Source organism: Phascolarctos cinereus, unplaced genomic scaffold (assembly GCF_003287225.1).
Source record: "Phascolarctos cinereus isolate Bilbo 61053 unplaced genomic scaffold, phaCin_HiC Scaffold_726;HRSCAF=1367, whole genome shotgun sequence".
In the NCBI taxonomy this organism is placed as follows: domain Eukaryota; kingdom Metazoa; phylum Chordata; class Mammalia; order Diprotodontia; family Phascolarctidae; genus Phascolarctos; species Phascolarctos cinereus.
The window spans coordinates 174,270,268-174,294,292 of NW_027556098.1; the positions used below are offsets into that span (position 1 = coordinate 174,270,268).

The window sequence follows — 24,025 nt, forward strand, 5'->3', positions numbered from 1 at the left end:
TGCCCGGTGCACTCCATGTCCCACCTCTTGCAGCCACAGAGATAGTCTCGAAGGGTATGGTGCTACTCTACCTCATTCCTGTATACGATGGGGCTCTTGGCTTCTTAAAAAAGGTCAAGTGAGGCTTCCGTAGCTTGAGGTCAAGGGGTGTCCAGAAACTAGCATCCAAGACAGCTTTTACTCTGTCCCGTTGCAGATATTTTAGGCATTGTTCCCATGGGGATCCTCAGGGGGCTGAGGTTGTGGGAAGGAGGCTAGGTAGGAGATACCGTCTTGGCTGCATGCTGAATTGGAAAGGAGGGGGAAGCATAGAGAATAAATGATTCTTTAAAGACTCTAAAACCCCTCTTTGAAAGGGTCAGTTTAAGTTTGTGCTACTATGTGAAAATCAAGCTGCTGTTATCTCATCCTATCAGTATGAACAAAGCTGTGGATGAGTTGCATTTAAGTTATCAGCATGTGCTGGTTTTGGGGGTGGGGTGCATTGTAGCATAGGAGAGGGAATAACTATCCTGAAAGTCATTCGACTGGAATTTTAGGCAGGCTCCACCACTTTACTGGCCTGCTTATACACTGTCAAAGTAGATGGAGCACTGGAGCTGAAGTTGGGAAGACCTCGGTTAAAATCTGGCCTTGGATGCTCACTAGCTGTGACAGGGCAAGTCACAACCTCTGCCTGTTTCATCAACTCTGAAATGGAGATAATAGCACCTGCTCCCTGGGGTTGTTGTGAGGATCAAACGAGATGTTTTTAAAGCACTTACAACAGTGCCTGGCACGTGGCAGTCAATTAATAAATTGTTTCCCCTGACCTTCCTTTCCTTTTTTCCTCTTTCCCTCCGCTCACCTTGGACAAATCATCTACTCTTTAAAAAAGTAGAATGTAATAGAAAGACCTTCGGACTAGTCAAGGAATTTCTATTGCCAGAGACTTTGAGCATTATTTTTTTTCCTTTGTAAAAACTGGAATAATTATTCTTCACAAGTGTTTTGCTTCATCCTTTGTACTTGTATCCCTGGTGCCTAATAATAATAAGCACTTAATAAATGATTGATTACTGATTCTTCACTACAAAATTAAGTGGTTATCTAGCTTTTCCTTGGCCTCTAAGGAGGGGGAATTCACTATTTCTCCAGGCTGCATGAATCTATTTTTTCCCCTCTCTCTCTCTCTCTTTATTTTTTTGGCTAGGCAATGGGGTTAAGTGACTTGCCCAGGGTCACACAGCTGTGAGTGTCATGTGTCTGAAGCCGCATTTGAACTCAGGTCCTCCTGACTCCAAGGCTCTATGTACTGCGCCACCTAGCTGCCCCAGTAACTTTTTCTTTAAGAGAATGTCCTGGCAGACCTGCACGCCATTCGGATTCGTTGGGCGACCCTGCCCTTAGGCAGGAACCCTAACTCTTGGGAAGAAGCTTAGTTGGGAGCAGCCGCCACCTTAGTGGGCCAGCCCCGCCCTCTCCAAGTCTCAAGCTCCAGCGTCAGGCCGCACCGAGGTCTGCCCCTTTAAAGGGATGGAGCGGAAGTGACGCAAGGTCCTCTGCGAGTGTCCGGGAGCAGGAGGCGGCCCGGGCAGCGTAGACTCCACGTGCCCCTGGCCCCCGGCAGGTCTGAGGGTCTCGCGTCCCCGGCAAGCCGGGGGTGCCTGCCCGCGCGCGCCTTCCAGCCTCACTCTACGGACGGAGTCATGTCCGTGAGCGGAGATGCGGCCGCTGGGGTGAGTCCTGTCCGGACGGACCCTATTTGCGTCCCTGCGTCTATCGGACAAATGATTGGCTGTTGGCCGCCGTCCTCCGCAGCCTATTGGTCGGAACGGCTGTTACGGGTGCCGGGCTTTGAATGGGGTTTAAAGAGACAGTGGCGAATGTGGCCCCAGCCGACGGTGCCCGGGGTGGGCGGGGGAAATCTCCTCGGACCCCCTGCTGGGGAGGCCGAATTTTCCGAGATGGGAAGCTCCCTGTGGGCGCTGGGGTCGGAGGCACTTGGCTGTTATCGCGTGGAGGAAATGCAGGCCACCGTCTCCGAGCTAGTGCTCCCGGGGCAGGCGCTCCCCAGCCGCCAGCGGCCTGATTCTGGGCGAACACTGACCCGGGGCAGAGGCGGGGGAGGGGCCGCAGGGTCGCGCCTGGCTCCCGAGGCTTGGGAGCCCGTAGCTCGTCCGTGGGCAGAGCGCCGTGCGCGAGCCGCCGAGCCGGCCCTCGGTCCTGCGATGTACGAGCGGCGTCTCCGGGCCACAGTTTTGTCCGGTGTGAAATGGGAGGATTGGGAATTTTTGGTGTCACCAACTCCTTTGGTCACTCTATTGACCCCCTCTCGGAATAATTTTTAAATGCATAAAATAAAATATATGGTATTACGAAAGAATCCAATTACATTGAAAGACATTTATGGAAAAAAAATTAGCAACACAAAGTCCTGACCCGCAGATTGTATAATCTTTGAAGTCCGTCCCATCTCCTTACCCTAGGATCCCCGCCCCTCCCCCATATCCAGAGGGGAAGGGACTACTGCACACATTCCTCTACTGCTTCTTTTCTTCTTCGCTAACCCTTCCTACTCATCTTGTCTCTTTTCCCCCTTAGCGCACAGATGCCCTGCTTCAAACTCCCCGGTTCCCTCCAGACGTTGGAGTCTGAGGGAACCGTCTGGTTTGAGCCAAGACTTGACCTGTCACCCCTTCCTCTCCAGGAGCTATGTCCTTACAATCATAGATCAATTGTAGACTCTCGGAATTGGAATCGATTTCAGAGGTCGTGTAGTACAGCAACCCTTATTCTCTACTACCTCGCTGGCAAATGTTTGGCCAAGTCTGCTTGACAGCCTCTGCCACTGTTGCCTGGAGCCAAGCAGAATAAGTATTCACTCTCCCACGGGTTGTCCTTCCCAGTGTTTAAAGACAGCTTCTTTTGGGTAAATAGACATCTCTAGTTCCTCCCACTGATCCTCATGTGGCTTGATTCACCTCATCCTCAAGGGATCCTGCTAGTCACTGAGATAACACCATGACCGTGATTGGCCAAGGTGTATCTGAGGTACTGGGGAGAAAGGGGAAATTATCTCCACTGTCTACACCACTCAGTAGAATTAAAAGATTCTCTGCCATACCAGGGTATTCCCGCTTGGAATCTCTGAGCTCTGGAATGCTCTTGACTCATTTCTGTGGGCTCCCTCATCTGTCCAGTGGATGTACTGGAACACAGCAGAGATCCCTGTTAGGCAGGTCAAGGGTTTTGGTCTTGACTTTGGTTGTCGCTCTTTGGATGTGTTTATTTGAGAGATGGCTGTGATGGACAGCAGCAAAGTGACATATCCTTTATATACTCAGCTGCAGTAAGTCCCCCCCCCCCCATGGGCCTAGTGCAGGGAAAACAGGCATCAGGTAGTAGCTGGACTCAATTTCAGTTAAACATGATCCTATATTCTGGCCTTCAGGGCATAGATCCTCCTTCCTGGTCCCTTGGCAGATATTCTCAGAGAACCCTACCAAGAGGAAAGACTGTGTCCCTTCTGGTTCCAAGTCTCAATTTCTGTGTCTAGGAGTTTCTTTGCTCTTGAAACTAGAGGAGGGGATTTGTGTCTCTGAAACAGACTGATGAAGAACGATTTGTTTCCTCTTAGGCTCCTCTTTCCTTCCTCCTGTCCCATTCCCATCACTGACCACGTTTCTAAAGCATGTGAAGTTATAGGCACAGTGGTGACTTTAGCATTTGGGTAGCACCACTGGTTGTGTAGATGGGGTTTTTGTCCACTTTGGTGTGGGTCACTGATCTCTCCAACTGTCAGTGACTCAGCACAAGTTGTCCAGTGTGTGGCCACCTCCAGTGTTGCTCCAAAGAACATCCCCTCCTTTCCCCTTTCCCTCCCCCCCTTCCAGTTCTGACCCCACCCTCCTTGTGGTTGGCCTGATGACGCTTATCTCCCTGCCCACCTGGGTGCATCCAGCACCACCTTCAAGTACTCCCTTACTCTGTCTCCCTTCCAGGGCTCAGAGTCCTGTTGGGAAGTATAGCTACCTGTACCCTTCATCTTTGTTTGACCATTGGAAAAGCCTTATTCTTCCCAGGTAAGGCAGGAAGGTCACTTGAAATTTAGTCCAAGACTTTGAATAAGGTAGAGGGGATGGCATCAGAGTAACCCTCCTAGGCTACATCCACAGGCAAGACTGTTGGAGTGGCTTTCTGGCAGCCTCTTGAGGTCTCTTGTTCTGGGATTCTGGATTTGCAGGGGAAAGGGTGCAGAGGAGGGTAATAACTCTGGGTTCTCTCTCCACAGGAAGGAAACAGCCCAAAGATGAGAGTGATCCGAGTGGGTACTCGCAAGAGCCAGGTGGGATAGGGGTTCGTGCTGTTGTAGGCACCAGGAATCAGAGTTTGGGGGACATAGGGGACTCAGCTGCTTCACCACTCCAAGTGGGGTAGCTACAGAAGACAGGCTTTTAGTTTGGTCTCTACTGAGAAATAATTTAAGGCTGGACTTTTTTGGAGAGGGGCTTAAACTGTTGGGAGCACTGGACTAGTATCCTGCCTCACTTAGAAGGCACTTGGGTCGGATCCCCTGTACTGCTGTCGTCCCTAGTCTGTCCCCATTGGGATTTCCTTGGCCCAATGTAAGCTCTGTGTGTCTTGGACTATCCTCCTGGACAGTGGGGAGGGAAGGGCAGCACTGAACCAGATCTTTGCTTCCCAGCTGGCAAGGATACAGACGGACAGTGTGGTGGCAGTGCTGAAGGACCTCTACCCTGGTCTGCAGTTTGAAATCAGTGAGTTCTCAAGTGGCTCCAGTGGAGAAAAGGGGATTAGCAGGGAACTTGGCCACTAGCCCCAGGAGGGTGGCAGGCAGAATCTATAGCACTTCCAAGTTTTAATCTGTTGGAAGAACCAGTTTAAACCATTCCTACCCACTTCATGAAATCTTCCCTGATCAGTCCAGCCACGGTGACCTCCTATTGTTTGTACAACTCATTTGGTCCTTATTATATACTGCTTGATCTTTTTAACTTTTTAGATGTATGTGTTTTGTCCCCACATGCAGACATGAGATCTTTTAGGACAAAAGCCTGATGTTACTTTTCTTTTCTCTTTCCCCACCCAAGTACCTAGCACAGCTGTATGTATGGTGGGAGCACAGTATTGGGGGGCACATATTAAGTACTCAGATATTTGTTGACTGGCCAATCACTCCATTTTAGTTGCAATGTCTACCACTGGGGACAAGATCCTGGATACTGCACTCTCTAAGGTAATCTCTCTCACCTTCCCTGACTACTAGTAGTCTCTACCCAGCTCCGTGGGTTTCACAATGCCCTTCTCTTTTCCCTGACAGATTGGGGAGAAAAGCCTATTCACTAAGGAGCTGGAGTATGCCTTGGAAAAGAATGAGTAAGTGACGGGGTAGGGCAGGAGAGCTAAGCTCTGAAGGCCACCTCGGGACTCTTCTAGTGCCTGGATACTGTGGGGCCTCTCCACCATCTTTCTACCTTCCTGGGATCACAGCTGCCCTGGGGCCTGGTTTCTACAAAGACCAAAGGGTTTGGCACCCAGAAGATATGGGCTGAGGGTGGACTTCAGGAGCCATAGTATATTTAGGACCAGAGTTTAAAGATTGCATCTTCTTTGCTGGGATCACAGCCCTGTCCTCGGTTTCTTGGAGTGAGCTCTTAGTTTAGAACACAAGTGACCATCATGATACTTTGTGCCTAGTGGTACAAAGAGATGGTGTGTGGGCATCTAGGTAACAAGAAAAGGCCCTTTCCTGCTTGGTTCCTGAGATATAGTGTAGGGCACCACTGTATAGTGGAAGAACGTCAGAATTTGGAATCAGGACACCTGGGTTTGAATAGCAGCCCTAGCACTTCACTAGCTATGGGCCCTCGACTGGGCTCTTCTCTTTTCTTAGCTCATTTCCTTAGCATGATGCTTACTTACCCTTATCTCCGCCACAGCTTGGTTGGGGGGCATGGGGAATTCTTTGGAAAACTTAAATGCTATAGAAATCTGAGTTGTGATTACTCTTCTTGGACTTCATTGGACCGAAGCATTGAGAGGGGATGGGGAGGTAATGGGAAATCATTGCTTCTTGTAATGTTTGTCCTCCTCTCCCTGGCTCTGTCTCTTCCAGAGTGGACCTGGTTGTACATTCCCTGAAGGACTTGCCCACTGTACTGCCCCCAGCCTTCACTATTGGCGCTGTCTGCAAGTAAGACACAATCTTGAAGTCAAGGGGATTGGGGAGAGGTGTGCACCTCATTTTAGCATTCCTTTCTTTGGTTACTTCTCCTTCTACCTTCACTGTTACTCTCTTGACTTCAGTGATCAATTTTTGGTTGGTTCTTTGAAGAGATTGGGATGGCTTCAGGTCACATTGTGTTGAATTGAGCAAATACCTTACCTGATCGACAGCATATAACCCTTCCCTCTCTCCCTAGGAGGGAAAGCCCCTATGACGCTGTTATCTTCCACCCTAAATATGCTGGGCAGAACTTGGGTACCCTGCCAGAGAAGAGGTAAGAGTTTGGGAAGGAGCAGTAGGATTGGGGTGGGAAGGCAGATGTTGGGGAAGGGGAGGGGATGGATTGGTAAAGATTACTCTGTGCTGACTTCTACCCTAAACCCTCTGACCTTACAGTGTGGTAGGAACCAGCTCCCTTCGCAGAGCAGCCCAGTTGCAGCGGAAATTTCCACATCTGGAATTCAAAAGTATTGTATCCTTTTGGCAGTTTGAGGTGGGACATAACAAAGGTCAGAAAGATCTGCATGGTAGGGAGGGCTCTTTTCATTGACTGGCATACCAGCCGGGTGACTAGGCCATGGATGCCAGAGGCTGGGGAGGCCAGGGGCCTGCGAGAAGCCTTGACAATAGTCCTTAACACTGTACCCTTGCAGAGAGGGAATCTCAACACTAGGCTTCGGAAGCTGGATGAGCAGCAGGAATTTAGTGCCATCATCCTGGCAGCAGCTGGGCTGCAGCGAATGGGTTGGCAGAGCCGTGTGGGGCAGGTAAGATTATTTTTCCTGTCACTCATTACATCCTTGTGACCGGGAAGGTTTACACTTATGTTCAAAGCCCTCAGTTAGGTGCTGAATCATCATCCCTGCCCCAGTTAAAAAAAATAAAAGCCTCTTCTTTATGCCCTACTGAAGATCTCCTGAGTCCTCACTCAAACATTATCATCTAAATGGGAAAACAAGATCCAGATTGGGAAGAGCTGGAATTAGGAACCTGGAATCCAGGCTCCCAGCCTTGCTAAGTCATGCTGTCTGGCAGGGTAGCCCCATCTCAGTTTCCGTGTCTACCACAACTGATTGTTTGCTCTCCTCCTCTAGCTCTTGTACCCTGAAGAATGTCTGTATGCTGTGGGCCAGGTATGCTTGGTCATGAAAGCCATGTTTCACCTCTGGGGATGTGGGCACTTCACTTTTGGTCCTTTCTCCTCCCCCAACCCAGGAATAAATCCTATAGCCTTTGGCCTCCGCCTCCCCAGGGGTGGAAACACACCTTGAGAAAGAGCTTGTATTCTCTGGGCAACTGGGAAATAATTTTGGCAGCCCCATACTTAACCAGGTTGTTTTGTGTGAAAAGGAAAGGCCTGATGAAATGTGGGGTTTCTCCCCAGGGGGCCCTGGGTGTTGAGGTCCGATCCAAAGACCAGGAAGTGCTGGATTTGGTTGGTGTGCTGCATGATCCTGAGACCTTGCTCCGATGCATTGCTGAGAGGGCCTTCCTGAGGCACCTGGTAGGACCAGTACTTCACTTGGGGAGGGTGTGCCTCAGTATGCTACAAACATAGTAAATATTAGAAGATCAGAAAACCTGGGAGGGAGTATGAACACTTCCCTCCCCCCACTCCACCTTGTTTCCAGTCAGTCTTTTAGAATGGGGTGATTGAAAGTATGTTATTAGGACACCTAGGTGGCACAGTGGATAGAGCACCAGCCCTGGATTCAGGAGGACCTGAGTTCAAATCTGGCCTCAGCCGCATAACACTTACTAGCTGTGTGACCCTGGGCAAATCATTTAACCCTATTGCCTAACACCCCCCCCCCCAAAAAGATGAAAGTATGTTATCAGAGTCCTTGGAGCTCACAGCCATGGTCTTGTTTATAGGAGGGAGGCTGCAGTGTGCCTGTGGCAGTCCATACAGTCCTCAAGGACGGGCAGGTAAGTGTTTCATTTTGCCCATACTTCAAATACTAGCTGGGGAGTAGAATACCTAAATAACATTTTCATAAGGAATGGTTGGCCTTTAGCTTCAATATATATGAAGCATCTACTCTGTTACTAGGTAGTAGAGCATACAAAAATTAAGATGATTCTCTACCCCTATGGAACTCCCTCTAGTCCCTCTGTCACCTGTTCTGTTTCCTAGCTATACCTGACTGGAGGAGTATGGAGTCTGGATGGCTCAGATAGTCTGAAGGAAACCATGCAGACAACCATCAATGTCTTAGCCCAGGTACCAGGACCCCTAGGGGAGGGCCAGCAAGGGTTCTATCACACCCCTTCTTCTCTACTAACTCTTCTCTCCTGTACAGCATGAAGATGGCCCAGAGGATGATGTGCAGCGGGTGGGCATCACTGCTCGGAATATATCTCAGGGAGCCCAAATGGCAGCTGAAAATCTGGGTATCAATCTCGCCAACCTGCTGCTGAACAAGGGAGCCAAGAAAATACTGGATGTAGCAAGACAGCTCAATGATGCCCACTAACCTAGCCCTGAGGGCATTTTCTGCCTAGGAAACGTTGGTCAGATTTGTTCTGTGGTGCCCCAACCTTTCCCCCATTAACTAACTCAATAGGGACTACCCCTGGGCACAAAAACTGCATCATCCAGGACTCAGGTGTGGGAAAGGGGACCTGTTGCTGCTAAGCATCCTAGTGCCTTGTTCTGGCCCTTTTTATACAAGGGGCTGGAGGATTGTCTGTTTGTAGAAAAGCGGACATTGAATGTAACCAAATCTGTCAATAAAACACCTCAAATTACTCTAGTGGAATTTTTATTTGGCCTATAGACAAAGGATAGGGGTGGGGACAATCTTCTCCTTCCCACTCTGGGCACCAGGATTATCTTATCTCCAGTGCCTGGCCCATAAATGCAGATTGACTTATTTACATAGGGAAAAAAAATCCTTTTTACATTCCAGACCCAAATTCCCAAGGAAAAATGGCCAACCGAATTATCGCTGACATCTGCTAACCTTTGTGACCTAGGGGGAGCCCCCAGCAGCTGTGTTCCAGCCCTTAGGTCACCAACTACAGTAATGCCTAAGAAAGATGAGAAACTTCATTAGAAAAAACAAAACATTTAATAAAATTAAGTTAATTAGACTTCCAAATTGTCTTTCACAGTCTCAATTCCCTTAGTTCCTTCCCCAGGATAAAGGCAACGTGTCTAAGCTGAGAAAATTCAGTTCATGAGCCAGAGGTCCGGGCTGCGGATGAACTTCAGCGCCGGCCGGGGCCGCGGACTGCCCCTTGCTGGTCCGGGGGGGCCCCATCCGGAGCCCCCGCGCGCGCGGCCTCGGGGTTTGTTCAGTAGCTGCCGAGAGAGGAGGCGGGCCCCGGGACCCCGCGCGCCGGGCCGGAGGAGGGGGCGGGGCCGAGGACGCCCGGAGGCCGGGCTCGGTCGGGGAGGGAGACGAGTGGAGCAGCTCTCTCATTGAGGGGGCAGGCGGCCCTGAAAAGGGCCTTTGTGGTGTGTGGGGGGGGGGGTCTGGTGCGGGGGCCGAGCGGCCGCGGCGCCGAGGCCGGGGCTACCCTCAGTACTCCTGCGAGGCCTGCGTGCTCTTCTTGCTGCCGCCGCTGCCCGGGGCCTTGGGTCCGGTGATGGCGCCGCTCTTCTTGGGCAGCAGCACCGCCTGGATGTTGGGCAGGACGCCGCCCTGGGCGATGGTCACGCCGCCCAGGAGTTTGTTGAGTTCCTCGTCGTTGCGGATGGCCAGCTGCAGGTGGCGGGGGATGATGCGGGTCTTCTTGTTGTCCCGGGCCGCGTTGCCCGCCAGCTCCAGGATCTCGGCCGTCAAGTACTCCAGCACGGCCGCCAGGTACACCGGCGCGCCGGCCCCGACTCGCTCCGCGTAGTGGCCCTTCCTCAGCAATCGGTGCACACGACCCACGGGGAACTGCAGCCCGGCCCGCGAAGAGCGAGACTTGGCCTTGGCACGGGCCTTCCCGCCGGTCTTGCCGCGACCCGACATGCTAACGTATAAAGCGCGAGACTGGTTCTGAGAGAACTACCGCGAGTAACGGCTGCGCACGCGCAGACACACTCGCCAAACTCTCGCCGCAGTCTAAATGCCGGTCGGCGTGCAAAGCTGCCGCCTTTAAGGCAGCCGGTCACAGCGTCCTTTAGTTATTTATTGGCTGGATCATTTGACGGCCGCCTCCAATTGGCTAGAGTTAGTCACCAGGCTCCGCCTCCCAAGCGTGTGAACGTGCTTACTGAATGGCTGGATTTGAAATCTCTTCTCACCCGGGGGGAGATGATTCTGAGTAGCAAACTAGGTGTCTACTCCACGCCTTCCCCCCCCCCCCGCGGCTTCCCGCTTTCCGCAGACGGCCAATCAATTAGAAGCGCGGGAGATTCAAATGGCATAGGCGCCAAGAAAGGAAAATGGGTGGGGCGAGAGGGTGCCGGGGGCAGCTAGGTGGCGCAGTGGAGGAAGACTGATCTTCCTGAGTTCAAATCTAGCCTCATTTACTAGCTGTGTGACCCTGGGCAAGTCACTTAACCCTGTCTGCCTCAGTTTCTTCATCTGTAAAATGAGCTGGAAAAGAAAATGGCAAACCATTCTAATATCTCTGCCAAGAAAACCCCAAAGGGGGTCATGAAGAGTCTGACATGACTGAAAAGGACTGAAAGAAGGCAGACCCCTCTAGAGAACCGGAGATTGTCTAATGGCAGCAGAGGCCAGGGGCCAGCGCCCAGACGCTGAGTTCCCCATCTTATTCCAATTTCCTCCATCTACCTCCTACACAGGGCATTTCTGCTAAGAGTCTGGCAGCTTCCCCTGATTACTTTACACAGTTGATTCACTTCCATGTGTTCCTATTTTCCCTCAACAGATTGTAAGCTTCTTTTGGGAAGGCACTTTTGTGCTGGGGCCTAGCACGCTTTTGTTATTGGTTAGTCGTTTCAGTCCTGGGAACCCCATTTGGGATTTTCTTGGCGAAGATACTGGAGTGGTTTGTGGTTTGCTATTTCCTTCTCCAGCCTATTTTACAGATGAGAAAATTGAGGCAAACAGGGTTGAAGTGACTAGTCCAGGGTCACACAGCTAGTAAGTGTCTGAGGCCAGATGTGAACTCAGGAGGAGGAGTCTTCCTGGTTCCAAGGCCTGGCACTCTATCCACTCTGCCACCTAGGGGTCCACAGCAATACACAGGAGGTGCTTACTAAGTGCTAAGTGAGCACTTTGAAGTGAGGCTTGGTTGATGTAATTAATTGTTTTGTAGCTTTCCCCCAGCTTTTATTCTTTGTTATTAGGGATGGTTTGACAGGTAGGAGAGAGATGTCTTCAAAAATAAGGGTGATGTAAAAATCAAATGTCAGAAAGTTCAACTAAAACTCTTTTTAAAAATTAATTTTTGAATTAAAAAAATTAATTTTTGAATTGGTTTTTCTTCAGCCCAGGCCCCTTTGTTCAAATCTGAACCCTGCTTCAACCAGTTTAGGTGGGGAGAGGCTGTGAAAAAAGGCAAGAAGAGGTCCTTGCAGTTCAGTCCCAACCAGAAGAGGAAAATCCACCCAAACTGGTTGTGCTCCAACCCCAGTTGAAGGATCAAGATCTTCTCTCACAATCCACAAGATGGAGGGGACTTATGAAGCCATTTAAAAATTTAATTTATTTTTAGTTTTCAACATTCACTTCCGTAAGATTTTCAGCTTTAAATTTTCTCCCCCTCCCCCAAGACAGCGTACAATCTGATATAGGCTCTACTTATACGTTCATATTAAGCATATTTTCCCATTAGTCATGATGTAAAGAACAATTAGAACTAATGGGAGGAACCGTGAAAATAAAGCAATAAAACAAAACAACAAAGGAAAAGGAGAGCAAATAGTATGTTTCCATCTGCATTCAGACTCCATAGTTTTCTCTGGGTGTGGATAGCAATTTCCATCATGAATCTTTTGGGGTTGTCTTAGATTCCTGCATTGCTGTGAAGAGCCAAGTCTATCAAAGTCAGTCATCCCATAATGTGGCTGTTACTGTGTACAATGTTTTCCTGGTTATGCTCATTTCATTCTGTATCAGTTCATGTAAGTCTTTCCAAGTTTTTTTTGAAAGTCTGCCTGCTCATCATTTCTTATAGCACAATAGTATTCCATTACATTCATATACCACAACTTGCTCAGCCATTCCCCAATTGATGGGCATCCTCTCCATTTCCAATTCTTTGCCACCACAAAAAGAGCTGCTATGAATATTTTTGTACATGTGGGTCCTTTTCCCATTTTTATGATGTCTTTGGAACACTGCCCTAGGAGTGGTATTACTGGGTCAAAGGGTATGCACAATTTTATAGCCTTTTGGGCACAGTTCCAAATTGCTCTCCAAAATGGTTGGATCAGTTCACAACTCCACCAACGATGTATCAGTGTTCCAGTTTTCCCACATCTTCTCCAGCATTTATCATTGTCCTGTTTTGTCATGTTAGCCAATCTGATAGGTGTGATGTGGTACCTCAGAGTCGTTTTGATTTGTATTTCTCTAATCAATAGTGATTTAGAACATTTTTCCACATGACTCTAGATAGCTTTAGTTTTTTCTTCTGAGAATTGCTTGTTCATATCCTTCGACTATTTATCAATTGGGGATGTTCCCCACTTTGGAATGTGAGCTTCTGGAGATCACAGATTCCCTTACTTTTCTAATTACACCCCCAGCATTTAGCACATTGCTTTGCACATTTGTTGTTGGGTGCAGCTGTTTGCCTCAGTTTCCTCACCTGTAAAATGAGTTGGAGAAGGAAATGGCAAACCACTCCAGTATCTTTGCCAAGAAAACCCCAAATGGGGTCACAGAAATGCTTTTTCCTCCCATCCATCCGTTCATCTAACCAGGAGTGGGGAATCTTTAGCCTCAAAGCCACAAATCCTTTTATTAAGGGTATTTGTTCTGTGAAGTTTAGATTGAGGACCTAGAGGGCCACATGTGGCTTCGAGGCCAAAGGTTCCCTTCCCTTCATCCATCCCATGCCTGAATAGGATCCAATCCACAACACAATATAACCTTAGCCTCAAGATTTTAGCACCCAACAAGGGGCAACCCACTACTGACCAAAGCAGTCTCTCCCACCTTTCAATAGCTCTAATAGTTTGGCAATTTCCCCTCATGTAAAACCCAAATTTGCCTCTTTTCAGATTTCCACCCTTCAGTCCTGTGTTTTCCTCAGAGATCAGTCTTTCTCCTTCATCCTTCACTTCCATTCCTTATGATTTCACAGTTAGAAGGATGATCATCCCTCTCAACCTTTGTCATCAACACCAGAAACAATTGCCACCAACAGGCGAACAGGCACAGGGGCCCTAGGAGTGTCGGCAACCCCAGACCACCAATCCTGCTTCTAGCCTAGCCCTCCAAACCACCCAGGGAAGCAACTCTTGTGGGAAAGGCTGGCAGTCCCCATCAAGCGCTACACATAGGCCTGGCAAACCAGCCTCGATAACTCAGAAAGACACCAGGAGACATTACGTACAGGGCAAGTCAAAGCACCACCACCACCTTGACCAACATCACCCCTGTTCCCCCAGACCCTGATGCAGGCAGCTCAGGACTGTGAACACAAGAGCCTTGGGTCAAAGCTTCCTGCCAGTGCTCTCAGCCCCCATCCTGAGAAGTAACCCCTGTGGAGATGCAGCCTGGGAATTATTCCTGAAGGTGCTGCAGCCACAGCTACCGAAGACCCAGAAAAGAAAGGTCTTGCCACCAAAGTCCCTGGCACTGCCAAATGGTTCAACATCAGAAATTGATATGATTTTATCAGTAGAAGTAACATTAAAGAAAAGGCATTGCCAGCTCCTTTGCAGCTGCACCCTAAGAACCATGGGACTTTTCCAACTTGCAGCTAAAACCTCAAATGAGGTGTCTCCCCTCTTTGAATGTGAGCTCCTGGGGAGGAGGGACTGTCTGACTTTTCTGTGTGCATCTCCAGCACTTAGCACAGTGCTTTGTGCATAATAAGCGCTTAATAAATGCTTGCTTCATTCATTCACTCCATCTTGTCAGTGGCAGTCCTTGACAAGTAGTTAGCGTCCTCTTCTTGAACAACTTCCAGTGATTGGCAAGTTGACTAATTGTTGAAGTGGCTCAGCCCATTTGTGAATAGCTCTGATAAGGTGCTTGTTTTTTCTTTTTTTGGTGGGGCAATTAGGGTTAAGTGACTTGCCCAGAGTTACACAGCTAGTGAGTGTTACGTGTCTGAGGCTGGATTTGAACTCAGGTCCTCCTGACTCCAGAGCTGATGCTCTGTCTACCTGTGCCCCAAGGTGCTTGTTTTTTTTAAAGTTTTTTCGTACTAAGCTAAAATCTGTTTCTATGTAACTTCCATTCATGGGCCGTGGGTCTATGCTCTAGGCCCAAGCAAAACTAGTCTAACAGCTATCCCACCTGAGTCTTGTTCTCCAATGTAATTTTCCACATAGGTTACACAACTAAGTATGCTGTTTTCCCCACCAGCAAGGAAGGGAAGGAGCTCAGTATCGGGTGGAAAGAAGACAGAGAGAGGGGCCAGGATTTGATATGTGCCTAATGGGGGAAGCAGGCAGGGAAGTGTCCCACCACATCCAAAATCAGCTGAAAAAAAGAGCTACACCTACAGTTAAAAAAGTGAACCAAATATATTTATTGTCACCAAAAGGAGCAAATGACCACCCAGGTTGCTCCTTATTAATCAAAACGCTTAATTCTCAGTAACACATCAATTCAGGGTGGAACCATTAGGAACCTCCAGGGACTCAGCCTGATCCCTAGCGGCAACCTAGCTTGCAAGAAGCTACTACCTCCTGCCCCAGAGGAGGTTTCAGGAAAGGGAGAAAAATGGCAATTTAGGGAAGTGCATAGGGCAAATAAAATCAATAAGTTATCATTGAGGGGCAGGATGGGTAGGATATCTCCCAGGGAGATAATTTTGAGGACAGCAAAGGACGGGGAGAAGCCCAATAGGCTTATGGGGAATACAGTCTTAGTCCAACAGGGGTTCCACATGGGACAGGGGCACAAGGGGTTATCAAGTAAAGTGTCAACGGTCAAGGACTCAAATATCTCAAATATCATAGAAGAGCCGAACCAGCTGGTATCGAATGGAGAACGTGATAGCACTAGCCAGAATCTGCAAGAAGAAACAGAGGGAGAGTCATGAGAAAAGGAGGCGGGCAAGGAGACCTTAGGAAGGTAACCAGGCTGAGGAGAAGCTATTTGGAAACAGAAGAAAAATAAGGAAGAGGAATAAGGGCCCACCATGCCCATCTTGGCCCATGGGATCACCTGAAGGAGCAGAAGCAACAAAGTGAGGTTTCTTTCATGGATGGGCCCCAGAATCTTGATGAGCAGGTTAATGAGGGTCATGTTGTTGCACTCAATGTAAGCACCAGCCTCATTTTCACCTCGACGTACAGCCACCAGTCGCAGGGCTTCAGCACCCTAGAGAGGCAGAAGGTGGGGGTTAATCACAGTCATGTTTCACATCAGTATGAAGAAATGGCCCCAACCTTCCCCCAGGTCTGCTCTTGGTCTGGAGTTGCCATGCCATGGGCCCACAGTAGTACCTGACCACCTACTTGCATGTCACCATTACCTTCAGAATTAGGGTGCCGAAGAGAGAAAGGTTCTTGGCCTTGAACTTGGAATAGCTCATCTCCAGCTTCCCTGTTTTGGTGTTGAGCCTGTAGAGGAAATGGGGTATGATACTCAAAAAGCGGCAGAGTATTTTAAAAAGGGCACTGATTGGGAGTCAAGAATCCTAGGTTCACATTCCAGCATCAAACACTTACTGGTTGTGGAACCCTATGGTAACCTATCCTCTCTGAATTTAAATTTCCTCATCCACAGAATAAGGATTATAATAATCCTACCTCACAGGACTGTTAAGAAAGTACTTTATAGACCTGAAAATATGTACATTTGAGTTAATTCAACAAACAAGTGCCTACTGTGTGCAGAACAATATGCTAAGTGCTGGAAGAAACATAAACAAAGCTTAGTGGAGACAATCCTTGTCCTTAGGGAGCTTAAACTCTAGTACAAGAATATGACATACACAAATAGAGAAAATAAATTAAATATGTAAGATGCTAGATAAGTCCTAGTTAAGGAACCATATAAATGTTTATAAGGCACAGGTGGGAGGGAGGGGGAGGAAGGAGGGAGGAAGCAAAAGAGAGGATTTTTAGGGGTAAGAGGTTTTAAAGACTGGGGAGGTAGGGTGGGAAAAAAGGCATTCCAGGCATAAGGAATAATGCTGAGGAAAGGTAGCCAAGTGGTAAATACGTACAGGTAACAAGCAGTCCAGTTTCACTCAAGTACAGGATATAGAGAAGTAATAGAAGACTGAAAAGGTACTGAGGGCCATGAATGCTAGGCAAAGCAGTATGATCTTTACTCAGGGGACAAAGAGTGATCCACTGAGGGGTTCCGAGCAGGACCAAAATGATCAGATCTGCGCATAAAAGAAATTCTGGCAGCATTCTGAAGGATGGATCGGAGTGGGGGGAAAGTGGAAGTCTGACAAGTTGTTCGAAGGCTACTGCAGAAGCCTGGGCAGATGATGATGAACATATCATAGCCATGGAGATACACAGGATGTAATGAGAGATGTTGCAGAGGCAGAATGGCTAGGATTTGGTACTTTATTGTCAATGAGAGAGAAGGACAAATCAAAGATAATGTTAAAGCTTATGAAGTGGGCGATGAAGTAAATGGTAGCACCATCAAGGGAAACATTTATGCGCTTCTCAGGCACACAACATTAGGAGAAGCAGCTAAGTCAGCAAGAGAGATAGGTCTGAGAGAAAGGACAATGAGCTAAAGAACAGCAAAAGCTTTCTCATCATACTTTTGGAGATCTCAACATCATTCTTCAGGCTAATCTAATTAAAGTTGCAACTCGGAAAGCATTTCACCAGCACCTAAACCAAAGTTACACCTTTTTATTTTTAAACTGACCTTCCCACTGAGTACAATGCATCATGGTAGGGGTAAGGCTGAAGGGGAGTTCATAATCAGAACTCAGTATCACTTCCAAGTCCATGGCAATGTGCTTAGTGTCTCTTTATCCATGTGATCACACAGAATTACAGGAGACCAGATCTTCATGTCTGATTAAATGTGACCATGTGTTGGGACTATTCCTCAAAGCCATCCTCTAGATGCCTATGTTATGCCAACAGGGTCCTCCTCTCTTCCCCTTCCCTCATAATCCCACATAGAAAAAGGTACCTGGGCACACGGTGGCGTGGACAAGGAATGATATGGAGAAGTTGTGGAAGGGAGTAGAGGAAGTTGAACACCTGAGGCATGAAGAAGAGGAGCATTGTCTTGCTGAAGTGCCCCAGGATGCCCACCACGGCAAAGGTCATGCCTGCAAAGTAGCAGAAAGTATCGCCCACAAACACCTGGGATGGGTACCTATGGGAAAGAGATGAACTGAAGCAGGAGCAGTGAGCATCACTAACCTTTATCACCAGGCGTGCATCACCCCCATACACAGGGCCCCTTAGTTGATGCCATCAGCACCAAAATTTGACCTGGCTGAAACATTCCCTACTCTTCCCCACCCCCTTCATTCTCCTCACCAATCTCCCCCCACCTCATCTTCCACTGCCCCTGACAGCTCCATAGGACCCACAGTCTTGGTACAGCATCCCTAGGTATTCCTGAGTACTTCATTCCCTGGCATAAAGGTTCCCACACATGGGGGTTGGGGCCTATAAAAACACTTGATTGAGGACCCAGAAAAAAATCCCTGAACAGATACGAAAATCCTTCAGCACCTGGCCTAGGCTCCCACCAACAACTATGACCACACATACCCACTGCATAGTCCCTCACCAGTTATGATACAGTAGTCCCAAAGTGGTGAAGAAGAATGGAATCATGAAGTACAGAGAAAAGACGTGGTCATCTTGGTAATCACCTTCCAGAAAGGGAAAAAGGGATAAAACATCCAGGTGATCAATTGCTCCTTCAGCTTAATGCCAAGCTCCTGACCCCAACCTGTGCCCCAAGCTATTCCACATCCCTCTCCAACTCCATTATGCATGCTGCACTGTGGCTTCTCTTTCACACAGCTTTTGATATTTCACTTCTTCCACAAAACTTTCCTAGACCAACTATTTTCACCGTATATACATTATGATGGTTATTTATCCGTAACAGCAACTGGTACTACATAACAACAATTGACATTTCTATAGCACTTTAAGGTTTATAGAGCACTTTCTTCACAACAACCCTGTGATGTAGGTGGGGCAAATACTTTATCATTATCCCCATTTTACAGATGACGAAATAGAGGATGAGAGGTCTGGTGACTTGCCCTTGGTCACACAGTTAGTGAGAGCCGGAGCTGGGCTCTGAATCCCAGTCTCTTGACACCAAGTCCAGCACTCCTTCCACCATACTAAGAGTAGTCTCAAGAATGACGGAAACTCACATTTACACAGCATTTCAGAGTTTACAAACTCTTTCTTGTAAGATAGGAAGTAAACATCATTTAATTAATAAAGGCCAATATGGCATAATAATGACTCCTCATTTCTCATCTCCACATCACTACTACCAAGCAAATAGTAATTGACTTCTAATAAATTTTTATTGACTCAAAAGAATACCACATGGCAAAGGCTTTTACAAACCTTAAAATGCTCTCAGTGTCCGTGGCTATGGCACAGTGGAAAGACTGCTATACTACAAGCCAGAACACAGTTCCTATCTTGGCTTTGCCACTTACTAGCCATGTGACCGTGGACAAGCAACTGCCCTTCTCTGAGACTCCTTGTCCTCATCTTTAAAATGAGAAGACTGGACTAGATGACCTCCAGGAGTCACTGGGAAGTGGCAGGGATGTAGGAAAGAAAAGAGCATCAATAAAACATTTGTTTAAAAAAAATCCTAAATGAAACCACAACAGAAATTATCTCCAAGGTTCTTTCCACCTCTGACAGTCTATGGGAATAAGGATCAGAGGATTTAAGTGAATCTCCCCGCGCAGGTCACAGAGCTACCTGGCGACAGAACCAGACAGAAGATCTTCTGAGATGAAGCCAATAGCTCTTTTACCCTTCTGTTTTCCCTAACATTATTTAAAAACAAAAAACAATCCCCCCCAATTTTATCAACTGTCTTTGTTCTTGTTTTTCTTCCCCTTGTGAATTCCCCAGAATCATAATTTGCTCACCCCTCTCTACCTTCAGTACTGTCTCCTTATCTCCCCCTCCACATCCAAACCTACCTTCAAGCTCTACCAGATTGAAGATGATAATGGAGGCAGAAATGACTAAAGACTGTCCAGCTTCCAGCCCATTGATCCCTGCTAAGATGTTGATAGCATTGGTACAGAACACAGCCAGCAGTCCCATGTAGACATAATACAGGATTCCTGGAGGAGGAAGAAGTCATTAGATATAGGGAGACAGAATGAGCTCCCTCTTTACCTCCACTTTTGGGAACTCCTGCCTCCCTTCAACTTGGCTCAGCTCAAGCATCATCCCCTTCAAGAGGCCTTTTCTGATTCCAAGTTTTAGTTCCTCTCTTCTGGCTCCTCACTCCCCACCAAATCACTTTGAATTTATTTTGTATATATACCGTGTTTTTATAAAATCTGTGAACATGTATCCCCCCAGTAGAATATAAACTCTTTGAGGGCAGGGCTGTCTCTTTTTGTATTTGTATCCCCATATAACAGACACCTAATAAATACTTGCTTGCTTGATTGAAAAGATCAGCTGAGATTATGCTTACCAGGGGCACTAAAGTGAATACAGAGCTGGGTGGAGATTTATCAGAAAGAATCTGGGGGTGGAGAGGGAGGACAGAAGGGCAGAAGAAGAATACAATGGGATATGGGGATCAGTGAAAGCAAAGGCTTCAAAACTGAGCTGAGTGAGGTACATAGCTAGGGTATTGATGTGGCAAGAGGGTTCCCAAGCTACAGAGAGAAGGGCCACATGGGAAGGATTCTGACAGGCAGAAATGGTGCTTCTCACCAAGGTCCAGATGCAAGCCAAGCATGGAACGGAAAGGCTTTGGCACCACGATTGTCGTATTGCCGAAGTTGGTGAAATAGACCATGAGGAGAGGTAGAGAGGCAGTCGTGGGCAGCAGCAGCTTGTGGCGCCATCGCAGGTTCAGCACGTCATCCGCAAAGCCCAGAAAGATCATGCAGCAGATGGCGAGCAAGGCACCTATCAGGGCCACAAACTGGGGAGAAACGAGAGATGGCTCAGTCCTTCCCCCTAACCCTAGTTCTCCCTACCAGCCCGAGGGCACATTCCTCATCTCGCTCAACAATTCACATTTCTATAGCATTTCAGATTCGCAAAAAATGCTTTCCTCAAAAACAACTTTTGAGGTACATAGTACCACAATTATTGTTCCCATGTTACTGATGGGGAGACTAAGGCCTTCAGAGAGAAAGCCACAGAGTTACGAAGTATCAGACAGTTTGACTTAAGTCCAAGCCCAGCCCTCTTCTCAACAGCTACCATGCTGTTCAGTTCTATACCTTATTCCCTCATGTTCCACTCCGCCCCCCAAAAACCCAAAAAACAAATTAAAAAAACCCAACCCCTGAGAAATCTAGATTCTGTCAACTCTCTCCTGCCACCCTTAAATCATGAGATGAGCCTCCCTTGGTCCAGGTCCACTAACCTCCTGGTAGGGGAAGGCCTTACATTGGTCCTCCACAAAGCAGTTTAGGAAGGGAACAGGGATGAAGCAGAAGAGGATGATGAGGAAAACTGCACCACTGATGACACCCTGGGACTCGGGGCTGTGACACAGGACAGGTGAGGAGTGGGGGAAACATAGTGTCACTCACCAGAACTAGATTCCAGAGTCCACCAGCCCAGGAACATATCCTCCCATTCTTTCCTCCCCTCCTCCTGTGTCCCAACTAAGGGAAAAGATATCACTGCTAGCGTATGAGAAGATTCTATTTCCAAGAGTACCAATCTTAACATTCCACCCTATCCTCTCCACACATCTTCATTCTCTGACAAATAGCATCCCCTGCCCATGTCCTGATATATGCTCCCAGCCCTACTTTTCAGTCATTTCACCAGACCAGAGACCCAAGGCCCAGTCCTCTCTCCCAACTTTCCTATCTCATCCCTAGTCCCTCTTTCTATCAAGTAAGTTTCTCCTGTCTCCCTTGGACTTCATGTCCCAAGATTATCCTAAGTTCTTAGCTTCAGCCCTGGTTTCAAAGCTCAGTCTTTTATCCTTCTCCTAGGTCTTCTGTCATTTCAGCTAGTCCTTCTTCCCTTCTCCACTTTTGCTCCTAACTTTTTCTCTCTCTTCTCCACAGTCACTTGTTCTTCTTTCCTCCTTCCTTGGCTCCCAATCTCTTCAGGCTTCTTCCTTCTCTCTCTCCCTTTCTCAAATCACACCCCACTTAGTCCCTAGAACTTCCCTTCCCTCTTCCCCATTCCTAGCTGTCCCCTTCCTCAGTAACCCCTATTTGTCCCCCTTTGCCCCATCTCTAGCTGTCTCCCTCCTCCCCAGCACCATTTTTCCCCACCCTCGAGTGTCACCTTCCTCCCCATCTCTGACTCCCTCCTCCCCATCCCCACCTGTCCCCCTCCTCTGACCCCTCCCACTCCCCGTGTCCCGCCCCCTCCCCTCTGCCGTCACCCTGCTCGTGCCCCTCCTCACATGGGCTGGCGGCTGGTCTTGTTGAGGTCCAGGCCGCAGAGGCGAGCCGTGATGAAGTGGCCGCGGAAGGCCGGGATGAGCGTGAGCGTGGCCACGAAGCCCAGCAGCGAGCCGCCCAGGTTGATGAGCAGCGGCAGCGCCGGGAAGGGCCGCATCATAGCCATGAAAGGCGCCCTAGCGGGGTTGAGCCCCGCTAGGAGCCCGGTCGGGGGACCCGGGGACCACAGCCCGCCGACTTACGAGACCTTTCTAGACAACTGGGGCTGGCCACGGGCTGCGTCGCCCGGGGCCACGAGAGGGCTGAGGGCTTTGCGGAGGCGAAGGAGGCGGCGGCAGCAGCGGCGCTAGCCACCGTGCCACGAGCTCCCGAGTCCGCCCCGCTAAGCTAGAGAGCAAAGCTAACTCTTCGGCTACTCCCTTGCTGCACCTGCCCAGCTGAGGTTTCCAGCCGGACTCTTTTCTCCTTGTAACTTCCTCCCTGCCGATTGCAGAGGTGGGCAATGAAGGCGGCGAGCGGCCATTTTTCTTGTGGGCAGAGGCGTCAGTGGGGTGGGGCTGTTCTGTAAGACGCTCTCCCTCCGAGGTATCAAGGCACAAAACGAGTCTATTTGCGTGTAATCCAACCTTGCTGGGCTGCATCGCAGAGCAAAGAGAAGAAAAGGGACTGGGCACATCTCAGACCGGAAATCACTCCTCGCCCTTTTTCAAGATGGACGCCTCCTCATACCACGTGACCGCTTCCTCTTCCTACCACGTGGCTGCCACCTCCTCTAGTCGGGTGCCACGTGAGGCTGCCCATTGGCTAGTCCCCGCCAATCCGTTCAGCCGGGCGCCCGAGGCTGAGCTGGCCGACCTTGTCTCCTCCTCGTTGGTAGAACCACGTGATCCCGGAACTCCCAAACCCCAGTGAGAAGCTCATGCCTCTTTTGGGAAATTCACCCAGTGCTGGGAAGAGGGATGGAAGCAGGGGTAGGGGAGGGGAGAATCTTCATAAGCCCCCGTCCCTGGCCCCCCACACCTCGCCACGCTTTTCCTTGGTCCCTCGTTCCTTGCGGTCTGCAGTGGCCGGCTGGGGACGGGGTCCCCGTCTGTCCCCGCAACGTTGGCAAGTCCCCAAGTCCAGCGCCAGGCACCTTTTGAGGCGGCTGCCCGGCCGCCTGGCCGAGACTAGTCCATCTCAGGCCTTCGGCCACCACCTCTCCAGCTGCAAAGATGGAAGATGAGGGTGGTGAAGAGGAGGGAACCTTAGGGCAGCGAGCCACGAACCCACGCAGTGGCTCGGAGGAGGCCCTCCGAGCTCAGAGCATCCAGACAAGTGTCTGTTCTGTATTTTCTGGTTTCCTAGGAACTACTTCCTAGGAGGCCTTCGTAAAGAACAGCTCATCAGCAGGGCTCTGCCACCCACAGGCCCTCGTGCAGCAGATGATGATGCTCTCATTTTCCCAGGAGAACTGGGGCCCTGACAGCAACCCACCACCTCTCAGCAAATCCAGGAGAGAATCCTGGAGTTCTGACACCCTGATTATGTCTTATAGAAATTCCCATAGGAATGAGGGTTGGATTGACAGTCCCTGGGTTTTAATTCAGTTCTCTTAGTTCAGTCCATCTCCATGAAACTTCCCCTGATTCAATATTCTTAGCTGTGGTTACTCTAATTTAATCATTGTTATGTTTTCACTTATAGTTCTGTCTTTCAGTTAACATTAAGCTCCTACTATGTGCCAGGTGCTGTGCTAAGTAAGCACTTGGGATACAAAAGTAAGCAAGATAGTCACTGCCCCCAAGGAACTTACAATCTATGGTGGAGACCACATGCAAGCAAATATATGCAAAGCAAGCTATATACACAGGATAAATAGGCAGTAATTAATGAGAAGGCACTAGAATTAAGAAGGGTTAGGGAAGGCTTCCAGTAAAAGAAGGGATTTTAGTTGGGGCTTAAAGGAATCCAGGGTGATCAGTAATCAGAATGGAGGAAGGAGAGTGTTCTCGGCATGGGGAACAGCCAGAAAAAATTCTGGCAGCTGAGAGATGGAGTGTCTTGTTCTTGGAACAGCCAGGAGTTCTAGATATTATTACTTTTTTGTGTGTCTCCTATATATCTTGCCTCTGTATCAAGTTTTCCCATCAGACTTGCTCACTGAGCAAGGAT

General features: G+C 48.8%; 3 protein-coding genes across 4 annotated transcripts; 1 reads left to right on the forward strand and 2 right to left on the reverse strand.

The window, feature by feature from the left end:
• Nucleotides 1-1,515: 1,515 nt before the first annotated feature.
• On the forward strand, nucleotides 1,516-8,981 carry HMBS (hydroxymethylbilane synthase). 2 transcript variants are annotated; one of them, XM_020984816.2, is made up of 14 exons: nucleotides 1,516-1,718; nucleotides 4,274-4,327; nucleotides 4,688-4,760; nucleotides 5,190-5,239; nucleotides 5,324-5,379; nucleotides 6,119-6,196; nucleotides 6,426-6,503; nucleotides 6,626-6,701; nucleotides 6,883-6,996; nucleotides 7,324-7,362; nucleotides 7,614-7,733; nucleotides 8,105-8,158; nucleotides 8,367-8,453; nucleotides 8,533-8,981. In XM_020984816.2, the coding sequence occupies exons 1-14, from the start codon at nucleotides 1,689-1,691 to the stop codon at nucleotides 8,704-8,706; spliced, it is 1,083 nt and encodes a 360-aa protein (XP_020840475.1). In that variant the 5' UTR covers nucleotides 1,516-1,688; the 3' UTR covers nucleotides 8,707-8,981. The 2 variants fall into 2 exon arrangements, with proteins under 2 accessions (XP_020840475.1, XP_020840476.1); XM_020984817.2 differs by lacking the exon at nucleotides 1,516-1,718 and adding an exon at nucleotides 3,981-4,064.
• Nucleotides 8,978-10,310, reverse strand: H2AX (H2A.X variant histone). The gene has a single exon (XM_020984818.2). It carries the CDS (start codon nucleotides 10,192-10,194, stop codon nucleotides 9,757-9,759), a length of 438 nt encoding a protein of 145 aa, XP_020840477.1. The 5' UTR covers nucleotides 10,195-10,310; the 3' UTR covers nucleotides 8,978-9,756.
• A 4,511-nt stretch (nucleotides 10,311-14,821) lies between these two features.
• On the reverse strand, nucleotides 14,822-23,214 carry DPAGT1 (dolichyl-phosphate N-acetylglucosaminephosphotransferase 1). The gene is made up of 9 exons (XM_020984819.2): nucleotides 21,874-23,214; nucleotides 20,869-20,989; nucleotides 20,205-20,418; nucleotides 19,451-19,597; nucleotides 18,049-18,133; nucleotides 17,437-17,625; nucleotides 15,797-15,884; nucleotides 15,487-15,642; nucleotides 14,822-15,331 (listed from the first exon to the last, which is right to left on the reverse strand). The coding sequence occupies exons 1-9, from the start codon at nucleotides 22,035-22,037 to the stop codon at nucleotides 15,266-15,268; spliced, it is 1,230 nt and encodes a 409-aa protein (XP_020840478.1). The 5' UTR covers nucleotides 22,038-23,214; the 3' UTR covers nucleotides 14,822-15,265.
• Nucleotides 23,215-24,025: the final 811 nt, after the last annotated feature.